Raw genomic sequence first — 25,384 nt, 5'->3', positions numbered from 1 at the left:
ATGCTTCTGTGGGCAGCCAGGAGAGAGTATAGATACAAAGCCTTGCACACGACCTTGCGTGCCGCCCGAGTCCCGTCCGTAATCTGTGGAAAGATCGGACATGATCTAGGTTTCCACAGATCGGAGAGTCGGCTCAGTTTTCACGAAACCGATTCACCCACTAATGTGAATGGGTCCGTAAAAAATGCTCGGGTGCCGCTCGGTTGTGTGCAACGGGTCTTCCCTCTTTGGCCACTTTTGACCTTCCTGATAGAGCCTCATTTTTTAAATCTGACATGTTTCACTTTATGTGGCAATAACATCGGAATGCTTTTACCTATCCAAGCGATTCTGAGATTGTTTTCTCGTGACACTTTGGACTTTATGTTACTGGCAAAATTTGCTTGATTACATTCAGTATTTAAATGTGAAAAACACAAAAATTTAGTGAAAAATTGCAAAGATTAGCATTTTTCTAAATTTAAATGTATCTGCTTGTAATACAGGCAGTTATACCACACAAAATAGTCGCTAATTAACATCCCCCATTTGTCTACTTTAGATTGGCATCGTTTTTTTGAACATCATTTTATTTTTCTAGGACGTTACAAGGCTTAGAACTTTAGCAGCAATTTCTCACATTTTCAAGAAAATTTCAAAAGGCTATTTTTACAGGGGCCAGTTCAGTTGTGAAGCAGATTTTAGGGCCTTATATATTAGAAACCCCGAATAAGTCACCCCATTTTAAAAACATCACCCCTCAAAGTATTCAAAACAGCATTTAGAAAGTTTCATAACCCTTTAGACATTTCACAGGAATTAAACCAAAGTAGAGGTGGAATTTACAAATGTCATTTTTTGTTGTTGCATAAATTAATTTTTAATCCATTTTTTGGTAACACAAAGTTTTAGCAGAGAAACGCAACTCAATATTTATTGGCCAGGTTCTGCAGTTTTAGGAAATATCCCACATGTGACCCTAGTGCGGTAATGGACTGAAGCACCGTCCTCAGAAGCAAAGGAGCACCTAGTGGATTTTGGGCCTCCTTTTTATTAGAATATATTTTAGGCTCTTGCGGTGCCAAAACCATGGAAATCCCCTAAAAGTGACCCATTTTGGGAAACTACACCCCTTAAGGAAATTATCTAGGGGTATAGTGAGCATTTTGACCCTACAAGTTTATTGCAGAAATTATTGGAAATAGGCCGTGCAAATGGAAATCTACATTCTTTCAAAGAAAATGTAGGTTTAGATAATTTTTTCTAATTTACACAAGGACTAAAGGAGAAAAGAGCACCACAAACATTGTAAAGCAATTTCTCCAGAGTAAAAAAAATACCCCACATGTGGTAATAAATGGCTGTTTGGACACACGGCAGGGCTTAGAAGGGATGGAGCGCCATTTGGCTTTTGGAGCTCAAATTTAGCAGGAATGGTTTGCGGAGGCCATGTCACATTTGCAAAGCACCTGAGGGACCAAAACTGAAAACGCCCCAAAAAGTGACTCCATTTAGGAAACTACACCCCTTGAGGAATTCATCTATGGGTGTAGTGATCATTTTGACTACACAGGTGTTTCATCGAATTTATTAGAATTGGGCAGTGAAAATAAAAATAATCCCTTTTCTTCAATAAGACGTAGATTTAGCTAAAAAAAATTTCATTTTCTCAACAAATAAAGGAAAAAGAGAACCCCAACATTTGTAAAGCAACTTCTCTGGAGTACGGCAATACCCCATATGTGGTCATAAACTGCTGTTTTGGCACATGGCAAGGATCAGAAGAGAAGGAGCGGCATTTGGAGCACAGATTTTGCTGGATTGGTTTCTTGACACCATGTCGCTTTTGAAAAGCCCCTAAGGTACCAGTACAGTGGAAACTACCCAAAAGTGACTCCATTTGGGATACTACACCCCTTGAGGAATTAATCTAGGGGTGTAGTGAGCATTTTGACCCCACAGGTGTTTCATAGATTTTATTTGAATTGGGCAGTGAAAATAAAAAAAATTTCAAATAAGACGTGGCTTTAGCGCAAAATTTTTAATTTTCTCAAAAAAGAAAGCAGAAAAAGAACCACAACATTTGTTAAGCAATTTCTCCCGAGTACGGCAATACACCATATGTGGTTATAAACTCATTTTTTGGCACACGGCAGGTCTCAGAAGGGAAGGAGCGCCATATGGCTTTCGGAGTACAGATTTTGCTGGATTGGTTTCTGGTCACTATGTAGAATTTGCAAAACCCCTGTGGGACCGAAACAGTGGAAACCCCCCACAAGTGACCCCATTTAGAAACTACACCCCTCAAGGTATTCGCCTAGGGGTGTAGTGAGCATGTTAACCCTGCAGGTGTTTTGCATAAATTCGTGTGCACTCGATATTGCAGAGTGAAAATGGGATTTTTCCATACATATGCCAATATGTGGTGCCCAGCTTGTGCCACTATAACAAGACAGCTCTCTAATTATTATGCTGTGTTTCCCTGTTTTAGAATCACCCTTCATGGGGCCCTAATCTTTTGCCTGGACATTTGACAGGGCTCAGGAGTGAGAGTGTATCATGTGAAATTGAGGACTAATTTGGCGATTTACATAGAATTGGTTCACAATTTCAGAGGCTCAGATGGGAAATAATAAAAGAAAACCCCCAGAAGTGACCCCATTTTAGAAACTACACCCCTCAAGGCATTTATTAAGGGGTGTAGTGAGCATTTTCACCCCACAGGTCTTTTCCATAAATGAATGCGCTGCAGATGGTGCAAAGTAAAAAATTCTCATTTTTCCCCAGATATGCCAATTCAGTGACAAGTAGGTTGTGCCCAGCTTATGCCACTGTAGACACACACCCCAAAAATTGTTAAAAGGGTTCTCCCGGGTATGGCGCTGCCATATATGTGGAAGTAAACTGCTGTTTGGGCACACTGTAGAGCTCAGATGGGTGGGAGTGCCATTTGGCTTTTGAAGTGTAGATTTTGCTTGGTACTAGTTTTGTTTGAGTATTGCTGGTGTTCCCGTTTATAATGTGGGGGCATATGTAAGCTGGGCAGAGTACATAAGGGGCATAGTCAGGTGATATAATAATGGGGTAAACAATAAAATAATTCATAGATGTGTGTTACGCTGTGAAGCAATCCTTTCTGCACAGGCCGGTGTCGCACTGATAAATAGTGTCTTCACTTATCCCCCTTTTGGTCCACACTCCGCACCTTTGCAGTTTAGGGAATTTTGCTAGGAAGTGTTGCCCTGGTATAATACGGGCGCCCTCGCTTCTAGCAGATATGTTTGGGCCCTCCCCTTCCTGGTTTCCTAATTTTAGGGGCCCGATAAATCGCCTCTTGAAAACAGACGAAATGTTCCCCTCTGATCTGCATAACCGCATATTTTTTATTTCCTGACTTATGGAAGCCTTAACAAATTTTATTTTTTCATAGACTTAGTGGTTGGGCTGTTTTTTTGCGGGACGAGCTGTAGTTATTATTGGTACCATTTTGGGGTACATGCAAATTTTTAATCACTTTTTATTCTATTTTTTGAGAGGCAAGGGACCAAAAAACAGCAATTCTGGCATAGTTTTTTTTATACAACGTTCACCACGCGTTATAAACTACATGTTAACTTTATTCTGTGGGTCAGTACAATTCCGGTGATGCCTAATTTATAACACTTTATGATTTACAACTTTTTGCACAATAAAATTACTTTTGTAATAAGAATGTATTTTTTCTGTCGACATGTTGTGAGAACCATAACTTAATTATTTTGTCGACGGAGCTGTATGAGGGCTTGTTTTTTGTGAGACGAGCGATAGTTTTTATAGGCACCATTTTTGGATACATGCGACTTTTTGATCACTTTTTAAAAAGGCCGATTGTGTTTTATTTTATTACTTAAAACTTTTATTATATTTTTTCCAACTTTTTCTTTTTACACTTGACTTTAGTCCCACCAAGGGACTTGAAGGTCCAACTGTCAGATTTTTTTTCTAATACATTGCACTACCTACGTAATGCAATGTATTAGATCGGTCAGTCATTCACGGACAGCAAGCCGATTAGGCTTCGCCTCCGGGCGGGGCCTAATGTAAAATTGGTGCATTTTCTGAGTGTCTTGTCTAAAACTTAGAATATTGGGGTAGATTTACTAATACTGTCTAAGGGTGGAGGAAAAACCAATTGCCATGCTGGAGACGGACATTAGGCTTAGGGGAAGAGACTTTACATATAGTGTATGCTTGGTATAGACTGTAATGAAACCTTTGAAGCGGCATGGTATGATGAATGCTGGGTACCAGTTGGGGGTTGCAGAGAGACCTTTGCAGCTAACCATGTCACTTTGCTCACAAACATAAACCTTATGTGAAAGTGAAACTTGCAACTTTTGTATTTACGACTCCCTTAACCCCTTCGCGCTCAGGTCAGTAATAGTACGTCCTGCTAAGTAGAACGTTCGCGCTCAGGTCAGTACTATTACTGACCTGAGTAAACACGGCGCCATTTAATCCCGGCGCGTGTCTGAGCTGTGATACCTGCTGTTTCCGACAGCAGGCTATCACAGCTTAGTGTGCAGGGACCGATCGCGGTGGTCCCCGCCGATTAACCCCTTAGAAGCCGCGTTCAATAGCGATCGCGGCTTCTTAGGGGTTAAGCTGCCATCGCCGGCCTGCTACACGATAGCGGGCCGTGATGGCTACTATGGCAACCAGAATCCTAACAATGGACTCTGGCTACGCCATCGACGGAAGCCTAGTGGGTCCCGACAAAATCAGGACCCACTATGCTTGCTGTCAGCGAACAGCTGACAGCTCTAATACACTGCACTAGGCATGTAGTGCAGTGTATTAGAATAGCGATCAGAGCCTCCTGCCCTCATGTCCCCTAGTGGGACAAAGTAAAAAAAGTGTAAAAAAGTAAAAAAAAGTTGTGTAAAAATAAGAAAATAAAAGATTTAAAAGTAATAAAAGTAAAAGTCCCCCTTTTTCCCTTATCAGTTCTTTATTATTAATAAAAATATATAAACAAATAAACTATACATAATTGGTATCGCCGCGTCCGTAACGGCCTGAACTACAAAACGATGTCGTTATTTATCCCGCGCGGTGAACGCCGTAAGAGAAAATAATAATAAACCGTACCACAATCACAATTGTTTGGTCACTTCACCTCCCAAAAAATGGAATAAAAAGAGATCAAAAAGTCGCATGTGCCTAAAAATGGTACTGATCAAAACTACAGTTCGTTACGCAAAAAATAAGTCCTCGCACGACTTTCCTGATGGAAAAATAAAACAGTTATGGCTCTTAGAATAAGGTAACACAAAAAATTAATTATATTTTACAAAATGTATTTTATTGTGCAAACGCCATAAGACATAAAAAAACTAAAAACATCTGGTATCGCTGTAATCGTATCGCCCCGCAGAATAAAGTGAATATGTCATTTATAGCGCACGGTGAACGCTGTAAAAAAAATTGAATAAAAAACAATAGTAAAATTGCTGTTTTTTTAGTCACCACGCCACCTAAAATTAGAATAAAAACTGATCAAAAAGTCGCATGCACCCCAAGAAAACTGCAATGGATTCCTCAAGGTCTCTAGTTTCCAAAAAGGGGTCACTTTTGGGGGGTTTCCACTGTTTTAGCACCACAAGACCTCTTCAAACCGGACATGGTGCCTAATAAATTAAATGTCACCTCTACTTTGCTCTAAATTCCTGTGAAACGCCTAAAGGGTTAATAAACTTTTTAAATGCTGTTGTGAATACTTTGAGGGGTCTAGTTTCTGAAATGGGGTGTTTGATAAGGGTGTCTAATATATGGGCCCCTCAAAGCAACTTCAGAACTGAGCTGGAAACTAAAAAATAAAATAAAAATGAGGCAATACTTCGCTTCTTACATTATACTGATAATGAGCCGTGCCCACCCCGAGATGACCCCAGTTTTGACCGTTTGTATAAACGGAGACCCCTATTAGACCATTTCAGTGCCCGGTTTTCCCAAGCATACACCCCCGAGAAGTGTATTTCTATAGATGAATCCCTGGTACATTTGAAAGGGAGGCTTCAATTCTGCGAGTACCTGCCGGGTAAGAGGGCAAGGTATGGCGTGAAGATGTATAAGCTGCGAGAGTGCATCAGGGTATACCTACAAATTTAGGATATATGAAGGGAAGGACACCAGTTCTCAGCCCCCAGAATGCCCCCCCTTACTGGGAGTTAATACAAAAATTGTGTGGGATTTGGTGCACCCACTGCTGGACCAGGGTTACCACCTCTACCTGGATAATTTTTATACCAGCGTCCCACTCTTCAACTGCCTCGCTTCCAGAAGTCCTGCGGCATGCGGCACTGCTAGAAGAAACCTGAGAGGCCTCCCTACGACTCTGCTTGGGCAAACACTCAGAAGGGGTGAGAGCAGGGCACAATCTAGCAGCAACATATTGTGGGTCAAGTACAAGACCAGGGAGATGCCACACCAGTACCCATGTACCTGTACAAGGTACCAGTACAGGGACCCCCAAACTAGACTGCATCCTGGACTACAATAGGTACATGGGAGGGGTGGACTTGTCAGATCAAGTCCTGAAGCCTTACAGTACTTCTGGAAGCGGGGCCACAGGCATCGTACCAGGGCAACACTTTTTAGGGGAAGTTCCCCAAACTGGCAAGAAGGGAAAAAGTCAAAAGAGGTGCAGAGTCTGCTATAAGAGGGGGATAAGGAAGGACACAATATATCAATGTGACGCGTGTCCCGAAAAACCAGAGCTCTGTATGAAAGAGTGTTTTCAAATTTATCATCCATCCCTTTATTTTTAATTTACCCCAGTTTTACTCGCTCTGATCCACTTCGCACAGCTTACCCCTCCTCATCTTTCCCCTCTGAGCCCTGCTGCGTGCCCAGGCAGCTGATAACAGCCACATGTAGGGTATTGCCGTACCCGGGAGAGCCAACATTACAGTTTATGAGGTGTATATCTCCGGTGGCGCATGCTGGGCACAATATATCGGACACTGAATTGGCATATATGTATAGAAAATTGCAAATTTCACTCTGCACCAACTGCTGCACATTATCTTTTACACAATACCTGTGGGGTCAAAATGCTCACTACACCTCTAGATGAATTCCTTAAGGGGTGTCGTTTTTAAAACGGGGTCACTTCTCGGGGGTTTCAACTGTACTGATACCTCAGGGGCTTCTGCACACACGACTTAGCACCAGAAAATTCCCAGTAGGCCACATGGTGGTCCTTTCCTTCTGAGCCCTCCCATGGGCCCAAACGGCAGTTTATCACCACAAATAGGGTATTGCCACACTCAGGACAAATTGGGCAACAAAATGCGGTATTTTATTCCTTGTGAAAATAAGAAATTTTGAGCCAAAACTACATCTTATTGGAAAAAATTACATTTTTTTGAATTCACAGCCCAATTCAAATAAATTCTGTGAAAAAACTGTGGAGTCTAAATGGTCACAACACCCATAAATGAATTCCTTGAGGGCTGTAGTTTCCAAAATGGGGTCACTTCTGGTGGGTTTCCATTGCTTTGATACCTTTGGGGCTCTGCAAATGCGACATGGCACCCGAAAACCAATCCAGCAAAATCTGGGCTCCAAAGAACACATAGCGCTCCTTTCCTTCTAATACCTCCCATGGGCCCAAACGGCAGTTTATGGCCACAAATAGGGTATTGCCGCACTCAGGACAAATTTGGCAACAAAATGGGGTATTTTATTCGTTGTGAAAATAAGACATTTTGAGCCAAAACTACATCTTATTGGAAAAAAGTTTTTTTTTTTACATTCACAGCCCAATTCAAATAAGTTCTGTGAAAAAACTGTGGGGTCTAAATGGTCACAACACCCATAAATAAATTCCTTGAGGGGTTTTGTTTTCAAAATTGGGTCACTTTTGGTGGGTTTCCATTGCTTTGATACCTCTGAGGCTCTGCAAATGCGACATGGCACCCGAAAACCAATCCAGCAAAATCTGGACTCCAACAAACACATAGCGCTCCTTTCCTTCTGAGGCCTCCCATGGGCCCAAACAGCAGTTTATCACCACAAATGGGGTATTGCCGCACTCAGGACAAATTGGGCAACAAAATGGGGCATTTTGTTCCCTGTGAAAATAAGAAATTCTGATCAAAAATGACATCTTATTGGAAAAATTGTCATTCTTTTAATTTCACAGCCCAATTCAAATACGCGCTGTGAAAAAACTACGGGGTCAAAATGGTAACAATAACCATAAATTAATTCCTTGAGGGGTGCAGTTTCCAAAATGGGGTCAGTTTTGGGGGATTCCTACTGTTTTGGCACCTCAACACCTCTCCAAACCTGGCATGCTGCCTAAAATATATGCTAATAAAAAAGCACCACCAAAATGCACTAGGTGCTTCTTTGCTTCTGGGGCTTGTGTTTTAGTCCACGAGCGCACTAGAGCCACATGTGGGACATTTCTAAAAACTGAAGAATCTGGACAATACATATTTAGTAGTGTTTCTCTGGTAAAACCTTCTTTGTTACAGAAAAAAAATAGAATAAAATTGAAATTCAGAAATAAAAACGAAATTTGCAAATTTCACCTCCACTTTGCTTTAATTCCTGTGAAATGCCTGAAGGGTTAAAAAACTTTCTAAATGCTGTTTTGAATACTTTGAGGGGTCTAGTTTTTAAAATGGGGTGCTTTATGGGGGTTTCTAATACATAGGCCCCTCAAAGCCACTTCAGAACTGAACAGGTACCTTAAAAAAAAGGCTTTTGAAATTTTCTTAAAAATATGAGAAATTGCTGTTTATGTTCTAAGCCTTGTAACGTCCAAGAAAAATAAAATAATGTTCAAAAAACGATGCCAATCTAAAGTAGACATATGGGAAATGTGAACTAGTGACCATTGTGGGTGGTATAACCGTCTGTTTTTCAAGCAGATGCATTTAAATTCTGAAAAATGCTATTTTTTCTAAATTTTCTCTAAATTTTGCAATTTTTCTCAAATAAAGACTGAATATATCGACCAAATTTTACCACGAACATGAAGCCCAAAGTGTCACGAGAAAACAATCTCGGAATCGCTTGGATAGGTTTAAGCATTCCGACGTTATTACCACATAAAGTGAAATATGTCAGATTTAAAAAATGGGCTCTGAGCCTTAAGGCCCAAACTAGGCTGCGTCCTTAAGGGGTTAAAGACAGATAACTTGAAGAAATTTCAGGTCTTGAGGTGGGGTACAAACAACCAACAGTAAGTCAAATGGTCACATTATTCCCAATATGATTGGACGTAGTCAATACAATGCAACTGTACAATACTAAAAGGGGCATTGTAAGGAATATTTATCTGGGCATCGTATGCGCTGTTATCTGGGCATTGTAAGCAGTAGATGTCTATATGCAGACCTAACCACATAAATGAAAAATAGAGAGAAACAGACTGCAACAAGCAGCCAGCAATAGGCTAGAAAAGTAGCAGAGGTAGTAGACATTGCCACAACCACACACCAGACTTAAGTGCAATATAGACACTTTTCTCTAGTATTTTGAGAGAGATGTTATTCTTTCTTTAAAAAATAAAAAAGCAAACCGTTTGTTATTAGTAAATAAAAAAAGAAATTTAGGATTTTATTCTCACTTTAGCAACATTCTTGGTTCAGTTCTCAGTAAAAAAAAACAAAATGAAAGTGAAATTGTCAACTCTGCAGTCCACGTGACGGTAGGTATTAACCTGTAATCCACTCTACTTCTGCGATTGACAATGATGAATGCAGGATATTTTCACCTGAGGCTGGATGGCGGAAGTGAGGTCACTGGCCTCATTTACATATTGGTGCCCATTCACGCTGAAGATCAAATTCATGCTTAACAAAATGGAACCCGAGGTTGCCGTTTACTCGCATGTTGATAACTACTTTATTTACTGCAGGTCTTACTTAGGTGTAGGCCGTATAACATCATTTTTTCAAATGTGTTATAAACCGTGAGAGGGGAAATGTACGAATTTTTGTTGCGGGCGTGGTTTCAGAAAGCATCACAACGGTGCAGAGCTTCTAATAAAGATATATTAGTAAATTGCTTATGTTCAGGTTTATAATACACTTGAAAAAATTATATGTATAGCGAGAAACCTCTTTAAAAGAGGATCTGTCGCTACTTTATTTATGCCCAATCTCCCAACTAATCGGATAGGCGCTGTCATAATGACAGTAAGAAGAGAAGTCTTCCTGTATGAGCGTTGAGGCATTGTGTTAAAGAAGTGTAAACTCAGCATGATCTCACGATTGAAGCGGAGATCATGCTGTGCAGGGAAGGGGAGAAGCTTTATGATGCTGATTGGACAGCATCATACAGACAACACAAAGACCGCCCACAAAGAGAGCAGCGTTACCGCCCATTTGGCTAGTATAGCCTCATTTGCATATTTAGTAAAAAGCTCACAACTTTTAAAATAATAAACATTTTGGGATACAATTTTCACTAGAATTATTCGCATGACAGCGCATATTAGATTAGTTAGGAGATGAAGCATTAAAAAGTAGTGACGGATCCTATTTAAAGCCAGGATCACACACACAGTTTTTATGCAGTTTTTGAGCCAAAGAAAGGAGTAAATACAAAAGAAAAAGATGTATCCGTTTTTTATTTATATCTTTCCTTCCTATTGGATCCATTTCTGGCTTTGGCTCAAAAACGGCATCAAAACGGTGTGTGATCCTGGCCTAATTTTAATGAAACACATAATAAACTAATAACATTTTTACAATTCAGTTCTGGTAGCTCTCCTTTACCCAACAAATGATTACCTTACCTTGGTGATTTGGGTTGTTGTGGTGCTGCTGGTTGTTTCAGAGGTAATGGTGTGTGCAGTAAGCAGGATGCCCGGTTCTTGATCATTGTTAAGATCATCATTCTACAGACATAAAAGGTTTGAATTTATAGCATTTTTAGGGGAAAAGTACTTTTAGAGAGGAACCTGTTCCTTCCATTTCATAGCACTGTCAGTTAATAGGAGCTTCCATCACACTTCTTACATTCCTACACTGCCTTCTGCAAGTGTAGGGTGAATTACTATGCGCTTGAATTCTGGCACAAACTGCGCCAAATTTATTTAGAGCTTTTGGCATGGAAAAGAAAAGTACGCCAGCCATAAGGTTGCATAAGCAAGAGAAAAGTGTCCATCGGGTCTAGCAACATGCGCCAAATTTCATACAGCATGTACCACGGTGATAAATTTGGAGAATCTTATGCCTGCCTGGTCTACTTTTATACGGTATTAATACTTTTCCCCCATTCTTTTATGCAGGATATTGATATATTGAAGATAACCTTTAGTTGTTGCACGTTGTTTAGTTGAGGTATGAGGAAGTTTGCTCTTTTAATGAAAACAAGCATTAAAAACGTTATCCGTGTCACGGTAAATTCCTTTGAATTGTAAGAAAACCGAGGATGACTGCCCAAGCAGAATACTTACTTTTGCTGCCTCATATGTGATCGTCTTAGTCTCTGTGTGTACCAAGGGGACTTCCTTGGTGGGGATTTGTCCCTTCTCACTAGTTGAAGCATTGGAGATGGTTACGGTCTGTGTTTTCACCAATGGTGGCTATAGGGAAAAGGGGGAATAGAGAATAATCAAATGAAAAGACGTACCGTCAATTGCACTGCAACAGGTCAACTTTAGATAACCTTGGTACATTCTTGTAATATTCCTGTAGAGTAGTGAGGTATTACAGGTCTTCGGATTGTAAAAAGGAGCTAAAAAAGTACATTCTAGATTCTGTAAGTGAAGTATTGTTTCTTAGGGCCTCTATGTGGAGAAACAGGCCTATTGCTTACGGATTTGTTGCCAAGAGATTCTGACGGCCTTCTGATTACGGTCAGGAGTATTGATACCCACGTCACTCATATTACCATATACAACATTTCCTACCTGGCTTAGAAGGTAGCAGTTATGTGTGGGGACATTGATGTATTTGTGGATTTGTATCCATGACAACACTACAACTGCCAGAAATCAGATCAGTAAATCAGAACCTCTTGGTACAGGCTTCAGGGCTGTTAATTCAAGTTTTTACAATTATAATATACGTTGAAATGCCTTTATTTTGTACACCGCTTCTTATCTTATTCAGGTAGGTCTCATTTAAAAGAATTATCAAACATTGGTGTAAAATATTGTAGTCAGGAACAATCAATGGGCGGTATCAAAGAAGTCTCAGAGAACAAATAACAATTGGCCTTGTCGTTTATAGAAGCCATTAGGAGTATTGATGGATGGCTGTAGGGAAGGACACTTTCTAGAAAATCGTTTTGATACAGGAAGCCCCTTTTAACCTTCATAGACTCCTTAGAGAAAAGATTAATAGGTTTATAGTCAACTCATCTGTATTCAAGAATCTGCATTTTAAACGCCCATGAAAACGTATTGCCCGTAAAGAAATCTGTGTTCCCCTGGTTAAGGGTCAGTTCACACAGAGTTTTTTGGCGGCGATTAGGACGCGGAAACTGTGTTGGAATGAGCGCCAAAAAACAGCTGCTATCGCCCCCACCCCTCCCAAGATTTCAATGGGAGGCAAAGGAGTTTTTTTTCCCCAAACGGCTTTTGGCCGCTTGCGGGGAAAAAAAAGCGGCATGTCCTATCTTGCTACCTCTGACCTCGCATTGAATGAATGGGAGGCAGAAAAAAACCTGCGGCGCTAGTTTCTGAGCGTTTTTTGCCCGCGGTCCTTGCATTTTCTTCAATAGGCGAAAAACGCGAAAAAAACAAAACGGGCAGGCAGTTCAAAATCTGCCTCCAAATTCCTAAAGGAATTCGGAGGCAGAATTTTTTTGCCTGCAAAAAAAACCCCCAAAAAACTCAGTGTGAACAGGGCCTTAGATTTATATACGCAAGACCGAGAAACATCGATAAGCAATGTATAATTAAAAGTTATGCAATTCTGCAGTTTACTTTGTTTCTATTCCTCAGTTTTAAAGATCTCTGCTTGCAGTCAGTGGATCATGTTTAGATTCAGAGATTGAAAGCTGTCCTGACCATGTCCAACTGACACAGCTGTAGGGCTCGCTACTAGAGACAGCTCTGACAAGCCCTGCACCAGCGCAAGCAACAGGATCAGTCAGGTTTTACACATGTATTCCAGCATCCGTATGATGCACACTGCTAGATCCCTGTAATTCTACTGATCCAAACTTAAAGTGGATCTGAATCCATACTATGCTGCCTTGTTTATGGGAACAGGTCTTCTGTACGATTAGTGAAAGTGGCACAAAAGAATTGTGCCATTTGGCAAATTGCAGCTAACAAAGAATTTAGAGGTATCTTGCTTATTTGGGAGGGGAGCATTCCACTCATCTACCTCACCAGTGACTGACATCCACCATGTATCTGCATGTCTACACACTAGCCATCAATCTTTGTAGACTGCTTTTAGCCAAACGGCACAATATTTTTTTTTTGCTACTATTAGCCGTTTAGGGTAATAGTATAGTGGACCTGTTCCCATTCTATACTGCCTGTAAACAGGGAATCATAGTAAGAAGACAGATTTGCTTGGTCACCATAGGCGAACAAAATTTGGTTTAGTAGAATTGTAAAGGGTTCAGCGTTGCATTTTCAGCCTCTAAATGTAAACAAGAATGATTTGATTCAATAACAAGCAGATATGGACGATAGTGAAGAATTGAAATACAAAAGGGGAGGATTTATCAATATGGTTCTAAAACGCCCATTTTTACGACCGTGAAAATGGTGCAAACTGCAACATATTTATCAAAATGGTGCGAGCGGAATAATAGGTTTGGCACAGTTTCCTCTTATGCCACTTTATACTGGCATACTTTACATCAATATGTGGAAAATTTGGCACAGCTTAAGAAACCTTTTTATTCACACCACTTTTTCCAGTCTTTTTTCAAAACGGTCGAGGTAGACACAAAAAGGTGTCTAAAACCAAATATACATAATTTTTCATTTTACAGTAAACTTAATTTAATCTGCCATTAATGGGATTTGGAAGATTAATCAGATATTCTGAATTATTTCTTGGTCGTAGAAAAGTATATAACAAATCACTTGTAATAGTATAGAATCATCAGAAAGAAAGACCAGGTTTTTTTTTTAATGAGAAGCATTTCCTAGTCCGTCGTCTCTGCTCAGTCTTCTACTTCTGGCCTTGTAAAATTGTACAACATATTGACGTTCTGGGCTAGAAACAAATGCCAAAATATCAGACTTTCTAGATTATTGGATGCTGAACAATCGATACACTTTAGATAAACTTGAAAAGGTTTTAACGGTGTAAGGCTTCGTTCACATCTGCGTCGGGTTTACGTTCATGGGTTCCGTCAAACCTATCAGTCAGGGGAACCCATGAACGGAAACCATATTTTTCCGTTTGCATTACCATTGACTTCAATGGTAACGCTTCCATTGCTAATGGCTTCCGTTTGTCTTTGTTCTGTAAGGTTTCCGTTTTCTTGGCGGAATCAACAGCGCAGTCAACTACACTATTGATTCCACAAAAAAAAAAAAACAGAAACCTTATGGAACGGAGACAAACAGTATGGTAATGCAAGCTGAAAGCTATGGTTTCCCCTGACGGAAAGGTCTGACGGAACCCATGAACTGAAGCCCGACGCAGATGTGAACAAAGGTTAAATACTGTAATATCGCAAGACTAGATACATATTACCAGATTAGCCTCCTACAGATTTCCAATCATTACAATTCATATTTTTCCTATTTCATTAATTTTTACATATTGACTAATCAATAAATGACCGCACAAACACCTAGAATATCAAACAGTATTTATTTCCATTAGCATAAATACAATGACATAATCCAGTTTACTTCTGCCGCAGTGTCTTTTATGAAAGGTAGTGATCTAAACACAAGCTTACCTACACCTGTAACTGATGAAAAATTAAAAAAAATCAGTTCAAGTATTATAATAAAAGTAAAAAGAAACAAAAAACAGTGTGTAAGAATTATGTCGATTTACAAAGGGCATTTGAAAAAAAAAAAAAAAAATTACACAAAAGGCTAGGATTACTAAAAATATGAAACGTACACACCAAAAAACAAAAACGTACACATACGATACCGTCCAAAAAATGCTGAGCCACAAGAAGAAATTCTGTAAACCACCATCAAAGGACAGAAAAGGAAGGGATCCGATGCTCATTTTTAATCGTCTATAGAAATTTGGCAGGACCAATAAGAAACGGTTTTTGGCTAGGCCAGTAAACAAACGACAAACTACCTGAGGAATACTCTACCTTTAAGAAACCCCCGGCAAGGCATCACCAGCAAAGCACTATTTTACCATTACCTTTATGATCAGGTAAGATATGTACACAGCTCAAGCAGCAGGTAAATAAATACGTCATGGCTTCTTACCTAAATTGCACCCATTAATATGCCATGTGGGGTTTCTTTCAGATAATCAGAACTACATTTTGGGCCAAAATAATTTGTTTGTGGCAATCCAAGTTTGCGGATCATAATAATTCAATAAAACGGAAATAATTCAATATTTACTGAAAAGTTTCCAAAAATATTCTTCCTACTGCTAGAGACCAGATGTGCAATCTCGCACAAAATGCTTCATCTGTAGACTTTTAGGTTATATTTCTGTATTTAAACACCTTATGAATGGCCACTCAAAAACAGCAAAACTGAATCACACCACAAATCTGTGAAAAGGCACTACTGTTTATTATAGTCCTTCTGAAGCCAGGCTTTCTGTTACTTCAGTCATACACAGTGAGGGTATATGCAATTGTTTCCATTGTATTCACTTATTAATAACACTTTCTAAACATTAAACATAGTAAAACTTTTTAAGTCTTAAATACTCTGTTCCAAACTGATACTAAAAACAGCTTAAATTACAAAAGTACTTGGCTTAATACTAGATGAATGACTACCAATGTGTATCATACTAGGCAGCTTCAATTTCAATGTCTAAAGACATAAGCCAAAACAGAAATACACAATATAACAAGAGATATCTAATACAGAGCAGAACCATTTGGCGAATATTTTGGCTCTGTGTTTTAGGCCTGAAACTGTAGGAAAATAGGCAGGATTTTGATCTATTTTCAGATCATATAATATACTGAAGAAAAAAAAAATGGATTTCATTCAAAAGTGTAGTCTACAAAGGGGGGAAATAAAGGCAACTGAGCAAGGAAAGAGCCAAGTTCAAAGGTGGGGAAGAGTACAGAGTCCATTACGCATGAGGGAGACCAATATTATCAGAGGAGCTTCTTGGCCTCTTAGAAATGGAACAAGTACGAAGGCAGTGTAATGCAGAGGTGCAGTATCATTTAGTTATCGATAGATAAAATACCCATCTATTCCAGAAAAATCCTGGTTTAGAAATGAAAAAAAAAAACTGGACGCACAGAAACATTTCAAACATCACAAGAAAGGAAGAAAGAAAGAAAAATATAAATGCAAAACAATGCAGAAATGTAGAATTCTCTGATCTGCCCATACACAAGAGGAATGTTGGGAGCGATCTCATCCCATGTAAGTAAAGGAGTGTCTATTGCCATGCATATATAGAATGAGATGGCACCCCCATAACAATAGGAGCGCTTATACGAACACTAGCCACCAGAGTGTCACTGCTAAGAATATTAGAAAAGACATGAGGAAAGGAATGCGAGGATTTGGTAGTAAAAGTGGGTGCAGGCGGCACTTTTCCATAGACTTCTCTTCTGGCATTGGGATGGAGACTTTCGGGAGGTTTCCCCGATGGTCTGTCCCAGATGGTTTTATAAAGTCTTCGCCCTGCCCTGGAGGCTCACCCTGAGTTTTCCCACAGAGGGACGGCAGAAGAGAAAGAGACAGGTGAAACGGAAAAAAAAAAAAAAAGATACAGAATGCAAATGGAACAGGAAAATAGAAGACCCTCTTAGGCATGTGCAAAGTACTTGGCAGGTCAGTCTAATAATATACAATGGGACTTCTCTAATAAAAGGTATCAGGGCCACTGTCTAACGTATACAAATGGCAGTGAGATTTCAGCAATAACTATTAGTAAGAAAATGGGTTAGTGGCAGGTAAGTTAATGTTTGAAGAGTGGCCCATGGAGGGTTAAGTCACCTAAAATTAGGTACAGGGAAGAAAGTCTATGTGTAAATGAGGAATGTTTCTGAATATTGAGTAGCTCATTCAAGGAAGATGTCCGAGCTCTTTTCTTCCCAGTACGTTCTGACTAGTTATAAAGCATTGCATGGTTTCTCTAAGATAAAAAGAACCGAGATCTCAGTTCCTGCCGGGGGACAGCCGTACGTGGATTCATTCGTGGACTTTCAGTTGGATCTTTGCACATCCCTGAATAACATTTTTCTGCAAGATCACGGCCAGACGGCTGAGCAGCACCAACAAATTAATTGTGATTAGAATAAAAACATGAAAAAAAAGCAAAAAAAAAAACAAAAAACATTTAAAAAGTTGGTGTCAAAAGGAAAAAAAAAAAAGAAATAAAGATGGCAGTAAACAGAGTGGAAGAAAAAGAAAAGAGAAGGGTACAGTTAAACTCAGCGTCGCAAGCTGTGAGAACATAGGAGATCCCTTAAAGAGAACCTTTCACCTCCCCATACATGTGCAGCATGTAATGGGGAGGGCTGCACAAACCCTGGGGCACTTTAAATAACAGAGGGAGGTAGAAAAAAAAAATGTAGATATCGGTGCCGTTATATTTGGCGCCCAATATTTAAATAACCCCAAGACAATACAAGACTGATCTCTCGCAAGAGCCAAGAGCGCTCCCCAGCTCTTACTGTCCGTAGCAGTGACACGCCCCCTTGCCAGTTCGGGTGAAGACTGCAATCGCACACGCTCTCTCCTCGCTCTTGCTGTGGCACTGTCCATATCTGATTGGACAGTGTCACAGCCATAGTAACACGCCCCCCCAGTACACGCCCCTTTGACTGTTCAGGGGGTTATTTAAATATTGGGCGCCAAATATAACGGCACCGATATCTAAATAACGGAGGGAGGTAGAAAAAAAACGTAAAGTACCCCAGGGTTTGTGCAGTCCTCCCCATTACATGCTGCACATGTATGGGGAGGTGAAAGGTTCTCTTTAAGTGATGCAGAAGATGGTTTACCATCATAGAACAAAGGAGGAAAAGCCACAAGAATTGGTCTAGGTGGAAACCCATCTCCTGCAGTCCTCAATGCGGAAGGGATTTTTGTGCAAGTTTCAATATGAGGCAGGAAGTGTCAGACTAAAATGCTGCAGAAGCCCAAAGCACATTGCTAAAGGACTGAGCTGGAGTGTCCTAAGCATACATTAAGAACTTTCTACAGGTTACTTCTCTTGCGCAGGAGCCTTGTCAATATTTCTAAACCAGTACAGGTTTATATTTTTGCCAGATCATACCCAGTATTGAAATGGGTAAAATAAATAGATAGATAGATAGATAGATACAGCACTACCTAGACACCAGCTCTTTATGCTACTGTTCCACAACCACTTTCTTGGAAGGCAGATCTACTTCTCAGGACCGCTAAATTATACCATGTATATCATAGAATTACCTAAATCTGGCACAAGAATCTGAACACCGACACTAGACTCATTACTAAGGCGAGATTCACACGACCGTGTCCCGCCCGAGCCGGTAAAATCGGCCATTTTGACCGGCCGGTTTGCATAAAGTTTTGCATCTGTTCCGGGCAGATCTGGACAGTGACATCAGCGGCAACTCCTGAAGGGGAATCCCCATGTGTTCGGGGATTCCACTTCAGGAGTTTCCCCTGATGTCACTGCCCAGATATGGACAGAGACATCAAGCGCTCTGTCCAGGAGCGGAATCCCCGAAAACACGGGGATTCCGCTCCTTCAAGGAGCTAAAGTGCGGCTAGCACATAGCAGAGAGATACCTCCCTGCTCTGCTATAGTGGCGTCGCTACAGTAGTAGCAGCAGCTGTTAGCGGCGCCATCGAAGGTGTCGCCGGGCCAGGGCGCTTTTAAAACAAGCAGGGGAAGGGAGCCAGCGCAGTGCTCCCTTCCACCTGCTGTACACCCCGGCCCTGCCACACAGTGTACAGCCATTCGTCCGAATGGCATCAACTCCTCCTCCTCACATGCACTCTGCGCTGTGAGGAGGAGGAGGAGATAGAGCGCAAGCGCCGGAAAACCCGGCCATCACTCGGGACACATTCCGGTGATGGCCGTGTATTACCCGGCCCCATAGACTTCTATGGGAGCCGGGCACCCGGCCGAAAATAGAGCATGCCCTATTTTTTGACGGCCGGTTTTCCCGGCCGTCAAAAAATCGGTAGTATGAATAGCCCCATTAGGGGTCTATTATTCCTAATGCAGCCGGGTTCCGGCCGATTTATGAACGGCCGGCACCCGGCCGGGAAACCCTGTCATGTGAATGAGGCCTAAGGCGCCTTTCACACTGCAGTATTTTGGATAGGTATTTGTAAGCCAAAACCAGGAGTGGGTGCAAATTGTGGAAGAGGTGCAAATCGTTCCATTATACTTTGTTGTGTTTTTTTCCCCATTGAGTTATATCTGAAAAAAATACTAAATATTTTTCTTGTTTAAACGGCCAGGATCAGAGTTCTTTGTTTCTGGCCGTTAGCGGACACCCGCAGCGTATGGAGGGGCTCATTGTGTGAGCCCGCTCCATACTTCAACCCCCGCACCAGAAAAATTTACTGTGCAAGTTGTATTTCACAGCGTGAATATAGGAAAAAACGCTTTTCAGCATTTTTTTTTTTTTAAATCCCATTTACGTTTTACGCTAAAAAAACCTGTTAAATTAATTCTTAATGTTATCACTGTCGTGTAGACACCGAATATGTGTAGGCTTTTTGTTTTTATGTAATGTATGGGCAATATAATGTACTTTATGCTAAATAATGAATTTTGTTTAGAGGTTTTTGGTTTTTTTAAATCCCATGAAGGGATACATTTATTTACAACTTCATTTTATACGTATAATCTATTAGCATACCCCTGTAGGCTACTACATTACTGTGTCACTATGACCCAGGCTGCTGTTAGGGTAGCAGGCTTATAGAACAGACAGCTCTTGGATCCTTTCTAGGTCCCCATGGCTGACTGTAGAGGGTTCCCCCAGTCTCCGATCGCTTTTCCGGTGATGCTATCAATTAAGGGAGTACCCTTTGATCATGCCGCAGTCACGGACTGCGGCGCTCTAAGGGTTAAACAGCTGGGGTCTGAAATTTTTCTGAACCCAGCTGTATTCAGAAGACTGCTCTAAGTTCAGGATCTATTAGTTACATCGCCTCCTTAGAGGATGAGTGCTAACTGGAATGTTCATAGGCCTTTTCTACAGAGACACCAAAAGATGTCGCTGTAGACCGAGTACCTGCACCGCCCGCTGTCAGACAGCGGGGTGTCGTTAAGGGGTTACATTTTATTTTTTTAAATAGTCTGACAATGCCTGGAGAGTAAGTATAGAGCGACGGCTCCTCATTCCCCCGGCTGATCTCCTTGTAGACGGAGGCCAGGCTGCACGGAGAACAGCCAGGGAAACAAGGAACAATCTCTATGACAACGCCAGGGGGATAAATACTGGCTTTTTTTTCTGCTCTTCTTTCCGCAGTGGCAATAATCAGGCAACACCACAATTTCATTCGGTCTTTCAGACAGAATTTCCTGTGGGTTCTAGGCCGGATACGCTGCATACTTTTACGCAGTGAACCTGACCTGTGCGCACATAAAGTAGCAAACTGTGGTTTACATTTGAGAAGTTGACTCTATATTTTGCACACCACTTCATTGGTCACAAATTATATATTTCCATCAGATATAATACAAAATGTTTTTCCATAACATAACATGAAACATAGGCTCCTGCAAAAAAAGCATTGTGTTTTGGGTCCCATTAGCATTTTGCAGGTGCTGAAACCAAACATGCAACCCATCTGTCAGCAGCAAAGAGTTAATGACCAATCTCGCAGCCCATAGAAGCCAATCTCCACTTAGCAGTTCTCTATTCTTATATGCCATGCAAATATTTCGTTTTTAACACTTTTCATGTCAAATGGCAGCGATAGAACACTAATGCAGCCTTTGTAACCCCTGCTTCTACTTGACATAAAAAAAAAAAAAAAGAAAGAAGCTAGGAATGGATTGCACAATGCCAGTTGTACTGGCCAGAGCATGAACTTAGCATGGGCTTTACCTCTGACCCGCATACTTTCCGCTCAGTGGGTAATACAAGAGCACGTTTAACCTGGATCCACATAAGAACAGTAAAAGCAAAAATGAATATAAATAGTTAAAGCAACATAGTATGTTCAGTTACATTACCAATATAAGCATGTTATTAACATGCCTATAACGTGTCTGGTGTTTGCTCAGATAAACAGAACACAAATAATAAGTAAAAACACTATGGAAATATTACACTGCATATTGGTTTAAATACAAACTGCACTCTAAACAAACCCTGTATAAATCAATAGTACAAGTGGATATATAAAATTTATAATATATTTTATTAAGAGAAAAATGCCTCTCTCCACTCCCCCTCCTTTTAACTTTTCACTCTGTCTGAATTCACGGCTTTCTCCATCTGGTCTTAGACAACAGACTTTTTAGTTTACTGAATGATCAGGTTACAGCTGTCTATCTTAGTCTATAGAGAGGGGAGGAGGAAACAGGAGTCGAGTGCTAGAGCCAGTGAGACACAGATGCTGCTGAAGCTTCCCGATAAGTGTTATATCACACCCCAGTGCTGGATTCACAGCTACACTGCTCAATTCTGCTGAATAATCACCTCCATACTGCTGCTTCTATATTTATGTAATAAATACAGATAGAAGAGCAGGATTCTCCTCTTCTCTCTGTGCAGTGTATAGATGACATAATAGCAGTTAGGCTCCACCCACTAGCTCAGGGTTAACTGTAAAACAATGTTTAGGGTAATTTAAAATCAACCTTTCTGCACCAGTTTTCTGGCGTAGAAAGTGGCATAAGAACCCAAAAGTCACAATTTGCAGTGAAAATTGCAACTTTTGGCCTTTTTACGCCACCATCAGCACTTTTGTAGTAAGGGGAGTGGCTTCTGGAATAGGGAGCAAGGAGACAGCGGCCCGACAAATTTATTATAATTTATGCTAGAAAACTGGCATAAATAATGGAAATCTACAACTCTCCACCACCCCTTTGGTTAGTTAACTAAAAAATGAAGTTACAAAAAAAACCAACAAAAACCACTCACCTCAGCGCTTCTCTTTTTCCCTCTGGGTCCTTTATCACTCAGGCTCAGCTCATACAATGTAATGACGCCGGGCAGCACTGATGACATTTAAGTGCTGTGTCAAATATAAGGCCCTGACGCTGCTCAGAGTTAGGATCTTGTACAAGTGGCGCTGTAGGGAGCCAGAGGAGCGCTGATGTGAGTGGTTTTTTTTCTCCCCAATTGGAAATGTAGGAGGAATTGATGGCGCATGGTAGGACAATTGTAGAGCACAGCCCAGCCGGAAGATGATACACATTTATTAAGAGGCTTTCGCATCTTACTTTACTTGCTATTAAGACTGGTGTATTAAACACCAGTCTTAATTAATTGCCCCAGAGAGGCTGCAGAGGGGAAAACCCACTAAAAAAATGCAGAATACAAGTCATAGAATGGCCAGAAATCGTAGAATCTCCAGAAATCGTGTTACTCCTTATGTATACACGTATGACAACTTAAACTGAAAATTGTAGAAATACGCATAGGAACCGCACCACCGTCACTTCAAATGAGGATGAAAGAATGTATGGGCCAGATCCAGCCCACTCAAGGATTCGAAGGAAGAAGTAGCGATGTCGTGAGCATTCCAAAAAAGCTAATCTTTCTATTGTCCTATAGTACAGACACCAGCAATGTTTCGGCTCTAAGTGAGCTTCAAAAAGGCACACTTAGGCCGAAACGTTGCTGGCGTCTGTACTATGGGACAATAAAAAGATTTGCTTTTTTGGAATGCTGATGTCATCGATTCTTCCGGTGAACTTATTTTGAAAAGTCACCTGAAACGTCAGGTACGCTTTAAAGTCATATATTTTAATTAGATATTTTTTAAAATGTGCCAGAAAGAGTGAAAAGGAGCTTTTCTTTAATGTAAAAGTATCAGGCTGGGTAAACACTGCGGAATTTCAGAAACTGAATTCTGTGCAGAAATATTTTGCGGAACATGTTCTTCCTTGCGACTTTTAAATCCACAGGATGGAAATTTAGGCTACATCTTCTATGCAGAGATGCTGCTAGTTTGGCCTATATACTTTAATAGGGAGCATAAATTCCACACTAAAAATATACAAGTTGATTTTTTATGTGTTTTGTTCCGTATTTACACAGTAAAAACTGCTGAAAATCCACAGGTACACATAAAATTTTGCTATAGTCAATGCTTGACACTAAATCCGCAGGCAAAGCCGTTGCACAGCAAAAACGCACTTGCTGCAGATTCCTCTGACTGGTTTTCTGGTATCCTGCCTGTGGGAACATACAAGACACAGCCACCTTTCACCTCTTGCATTGCACGAATAAAAAAATAAAATAAAAAAAATATCACCAGGAAATCCATTATCTGGCGTTGGGTCCCAGCTACCACCTTCCTTTTCCTTGCAGCAGATATGAATATGCCCTGGGGGCCCATCTAGCACAATGTGAGTGATAATATGCTAGATCTCAGGAAATCTGGTCAATCGACAAGCCACTTCTTTACAAATATTGTGGCCAAAGAATCATTAATTGAACAATTACAATAGTTTTTAACAGAGTTTCTGTTTAAAGAAGGCTTAACAGAGCAGATTATTATATTAATATTAGAACTGCTTTTTAATGTATAATGGCTATTTAATGTATTCACAGATACCGGTCTAGGTCGACACCAAATACTGAAAAGCTTCAGTCCTTCCACAATTTGATAATGAAAAATATATTAAAACTGATGTTTTTGAGATCTAATTCTGTTATAGTAATAGGATTTTATTTATCGTCCTATCTGTGAGTAAATGAGTAACAAGTGGGGGGGGGGGGAGGGGGGAGACACACGTATACGGTGTTTCCTGAAAAAAATGACGTGAACGGTAGTTAACAAAAGTACAATTGGTTTGTGAGAATGTCACATCCCATTGAAATCTATCCTTTTTAGTGACAAACTAAGACTAACAAAAAAATAATAATATCTAAAAATCTAAAGTCTCAACAATAAAATAAAAAAAGCACACTTTTTATACATTAATTGACTTGTTTAAATTATGAAATAATTGTAATTTTATAAAAACATGATAAATGCATACTGGCATTCAGACTTACCCCATCATTGCCTGTTTGGACCTGTCCATTGAAACTGAGAGTACGGAAAGGAGAGTGGGTAGAAAGACGCTTATCCCACTCACTGGGTTGCGGATCAGGAACAGATTCCATGAAACTTTTCTTCAACTCACGGATACTGGCATGGTGGCGAATTATTTCTTCTTGAGTCTTCTCTAGGTCCTAACAGAATTTGATGGTATAGTAGATAGTAAGATCAATTGGATAAGAAAATGCAAAGATTGAAGAATGCCCGTCCGAATAAGAATGAAGAAAAAGAGGAGTCAGGAAAAAGAAAAGTAAGGAAGCAAAGAAAAGAAGAATGTTAAGTGTGTAAGAGCGTGGGGCAAAAGGAACCCAGGAACAAGGATACACCGCAGTGAAAGCAAGGTTAAACAACCTGGCCTGTAACATTACCCAGAAAACGGCAAATGAGCAAAGCAAGTTATATTGGAAAATCACATGGGTAAGAAAGGAATATGTATATGAAATATGAACCACATTAGGGGGAAATCTATCCAGTTCCAGTGAAAGCAGAGGCTGAAAGTAGCTGTTTTTTCTCCCTATTCCTTAAGCATTGGTCTGCGGATTAAGGATGTGATGGCAAGGAGAAGTCATTTACTATTTTGTAAGAAGTGGTCATTAACTGCTGAAAATTAATGTTGAGCTATTTTAAGCTGGGTTCACACCTGCATCTGTGTTTTTGTTGTTCTGCTTCTCTGAGAGAAGCAGACCACCCGAAATATCAGGACACACCGATTCCGTTGTACGACAGACACCAACGGCGGCTGCCGAAACTCATCGGGTTGTCCATGGTTTTACTGGAAACCATAGCTTAGCTTGCTGCGGTATTATTTCCTGTATTTTTGGCCAGATCGGCGACAGAGGCCTCTAACAGAGCCTCTGACGGAGATGTAAACACGGCCTTATACAAGTGCATCTATTCTCTAGAACTTCTGGAATACATAAGGACAGGTATATCATTTAAATTTGGCAGTTCTGGGAAACTAGTTAAAACTTTCATTAAAGGGGATTTCCCATCTTGGACATTTATGGCATATCCACCGGATGCCAGATAGGACCCCCTAAACCCCGTTCTACCTTGCTC

General features: G+C 40.5%; 1 protein-coding gene across 12 annotated transcripts in view; it reads right to left on the bottom strand.

Moving 5' to 3' along the window:
- LOC142742998 (protein 4.1-like) overlaps positions 1 to 25,384 on the bottom strand; it is a 161,229-nt gene that overhangs the window by 5,466 nt on the left and 130,379 nt on the right. For 11 of the 12 annotated variants that reach the window (XM_075853323.1, XM_075853314.1, XM_075853313.1 and 8 more), the window contains 3 exons: positions 24,280 to 24,459; positions 11,441 to 11,569; positions 10,778 to 10,879 (listed from right to left, as the gene is read on the bottom strand). In XM_075853323.1, the coding sequence (XP_075709438.1) occupies positions 10,778 to 10,879; positions 11,441 to 11,569; positions 24,280 to 24,459 (411 nt within the window). The remainder of the gene's footprint in view (positions 1 to 10,777; positions 10,880 to 11,440; positions 11,570 to 24,279; positions 24,460 to 25,384) is intronic. The other variant, XM_075853321.1, reaches the window with a different exon arrangement.

Source organism: Rhinoderma darwinii, chromosome 2 (assembly GCF_050947455.1).
Source record: "Rhinoderma darwinii isolate aRhiDar2 chromosome 2, aRhiDar2.hap1, whole genome shotgun sequence".
NCBI lineage: Eukaryota > Metazoa > Chordata > Amphibia > Anura > Rhinodermatidae > Rhinoderma > Rhinoderma darwinii.
The sequence above is the reverse complement of the archived record's forward strand: the minus strand, read 5'-3'. Positions and strand labels throughout refer to the sequence as shown.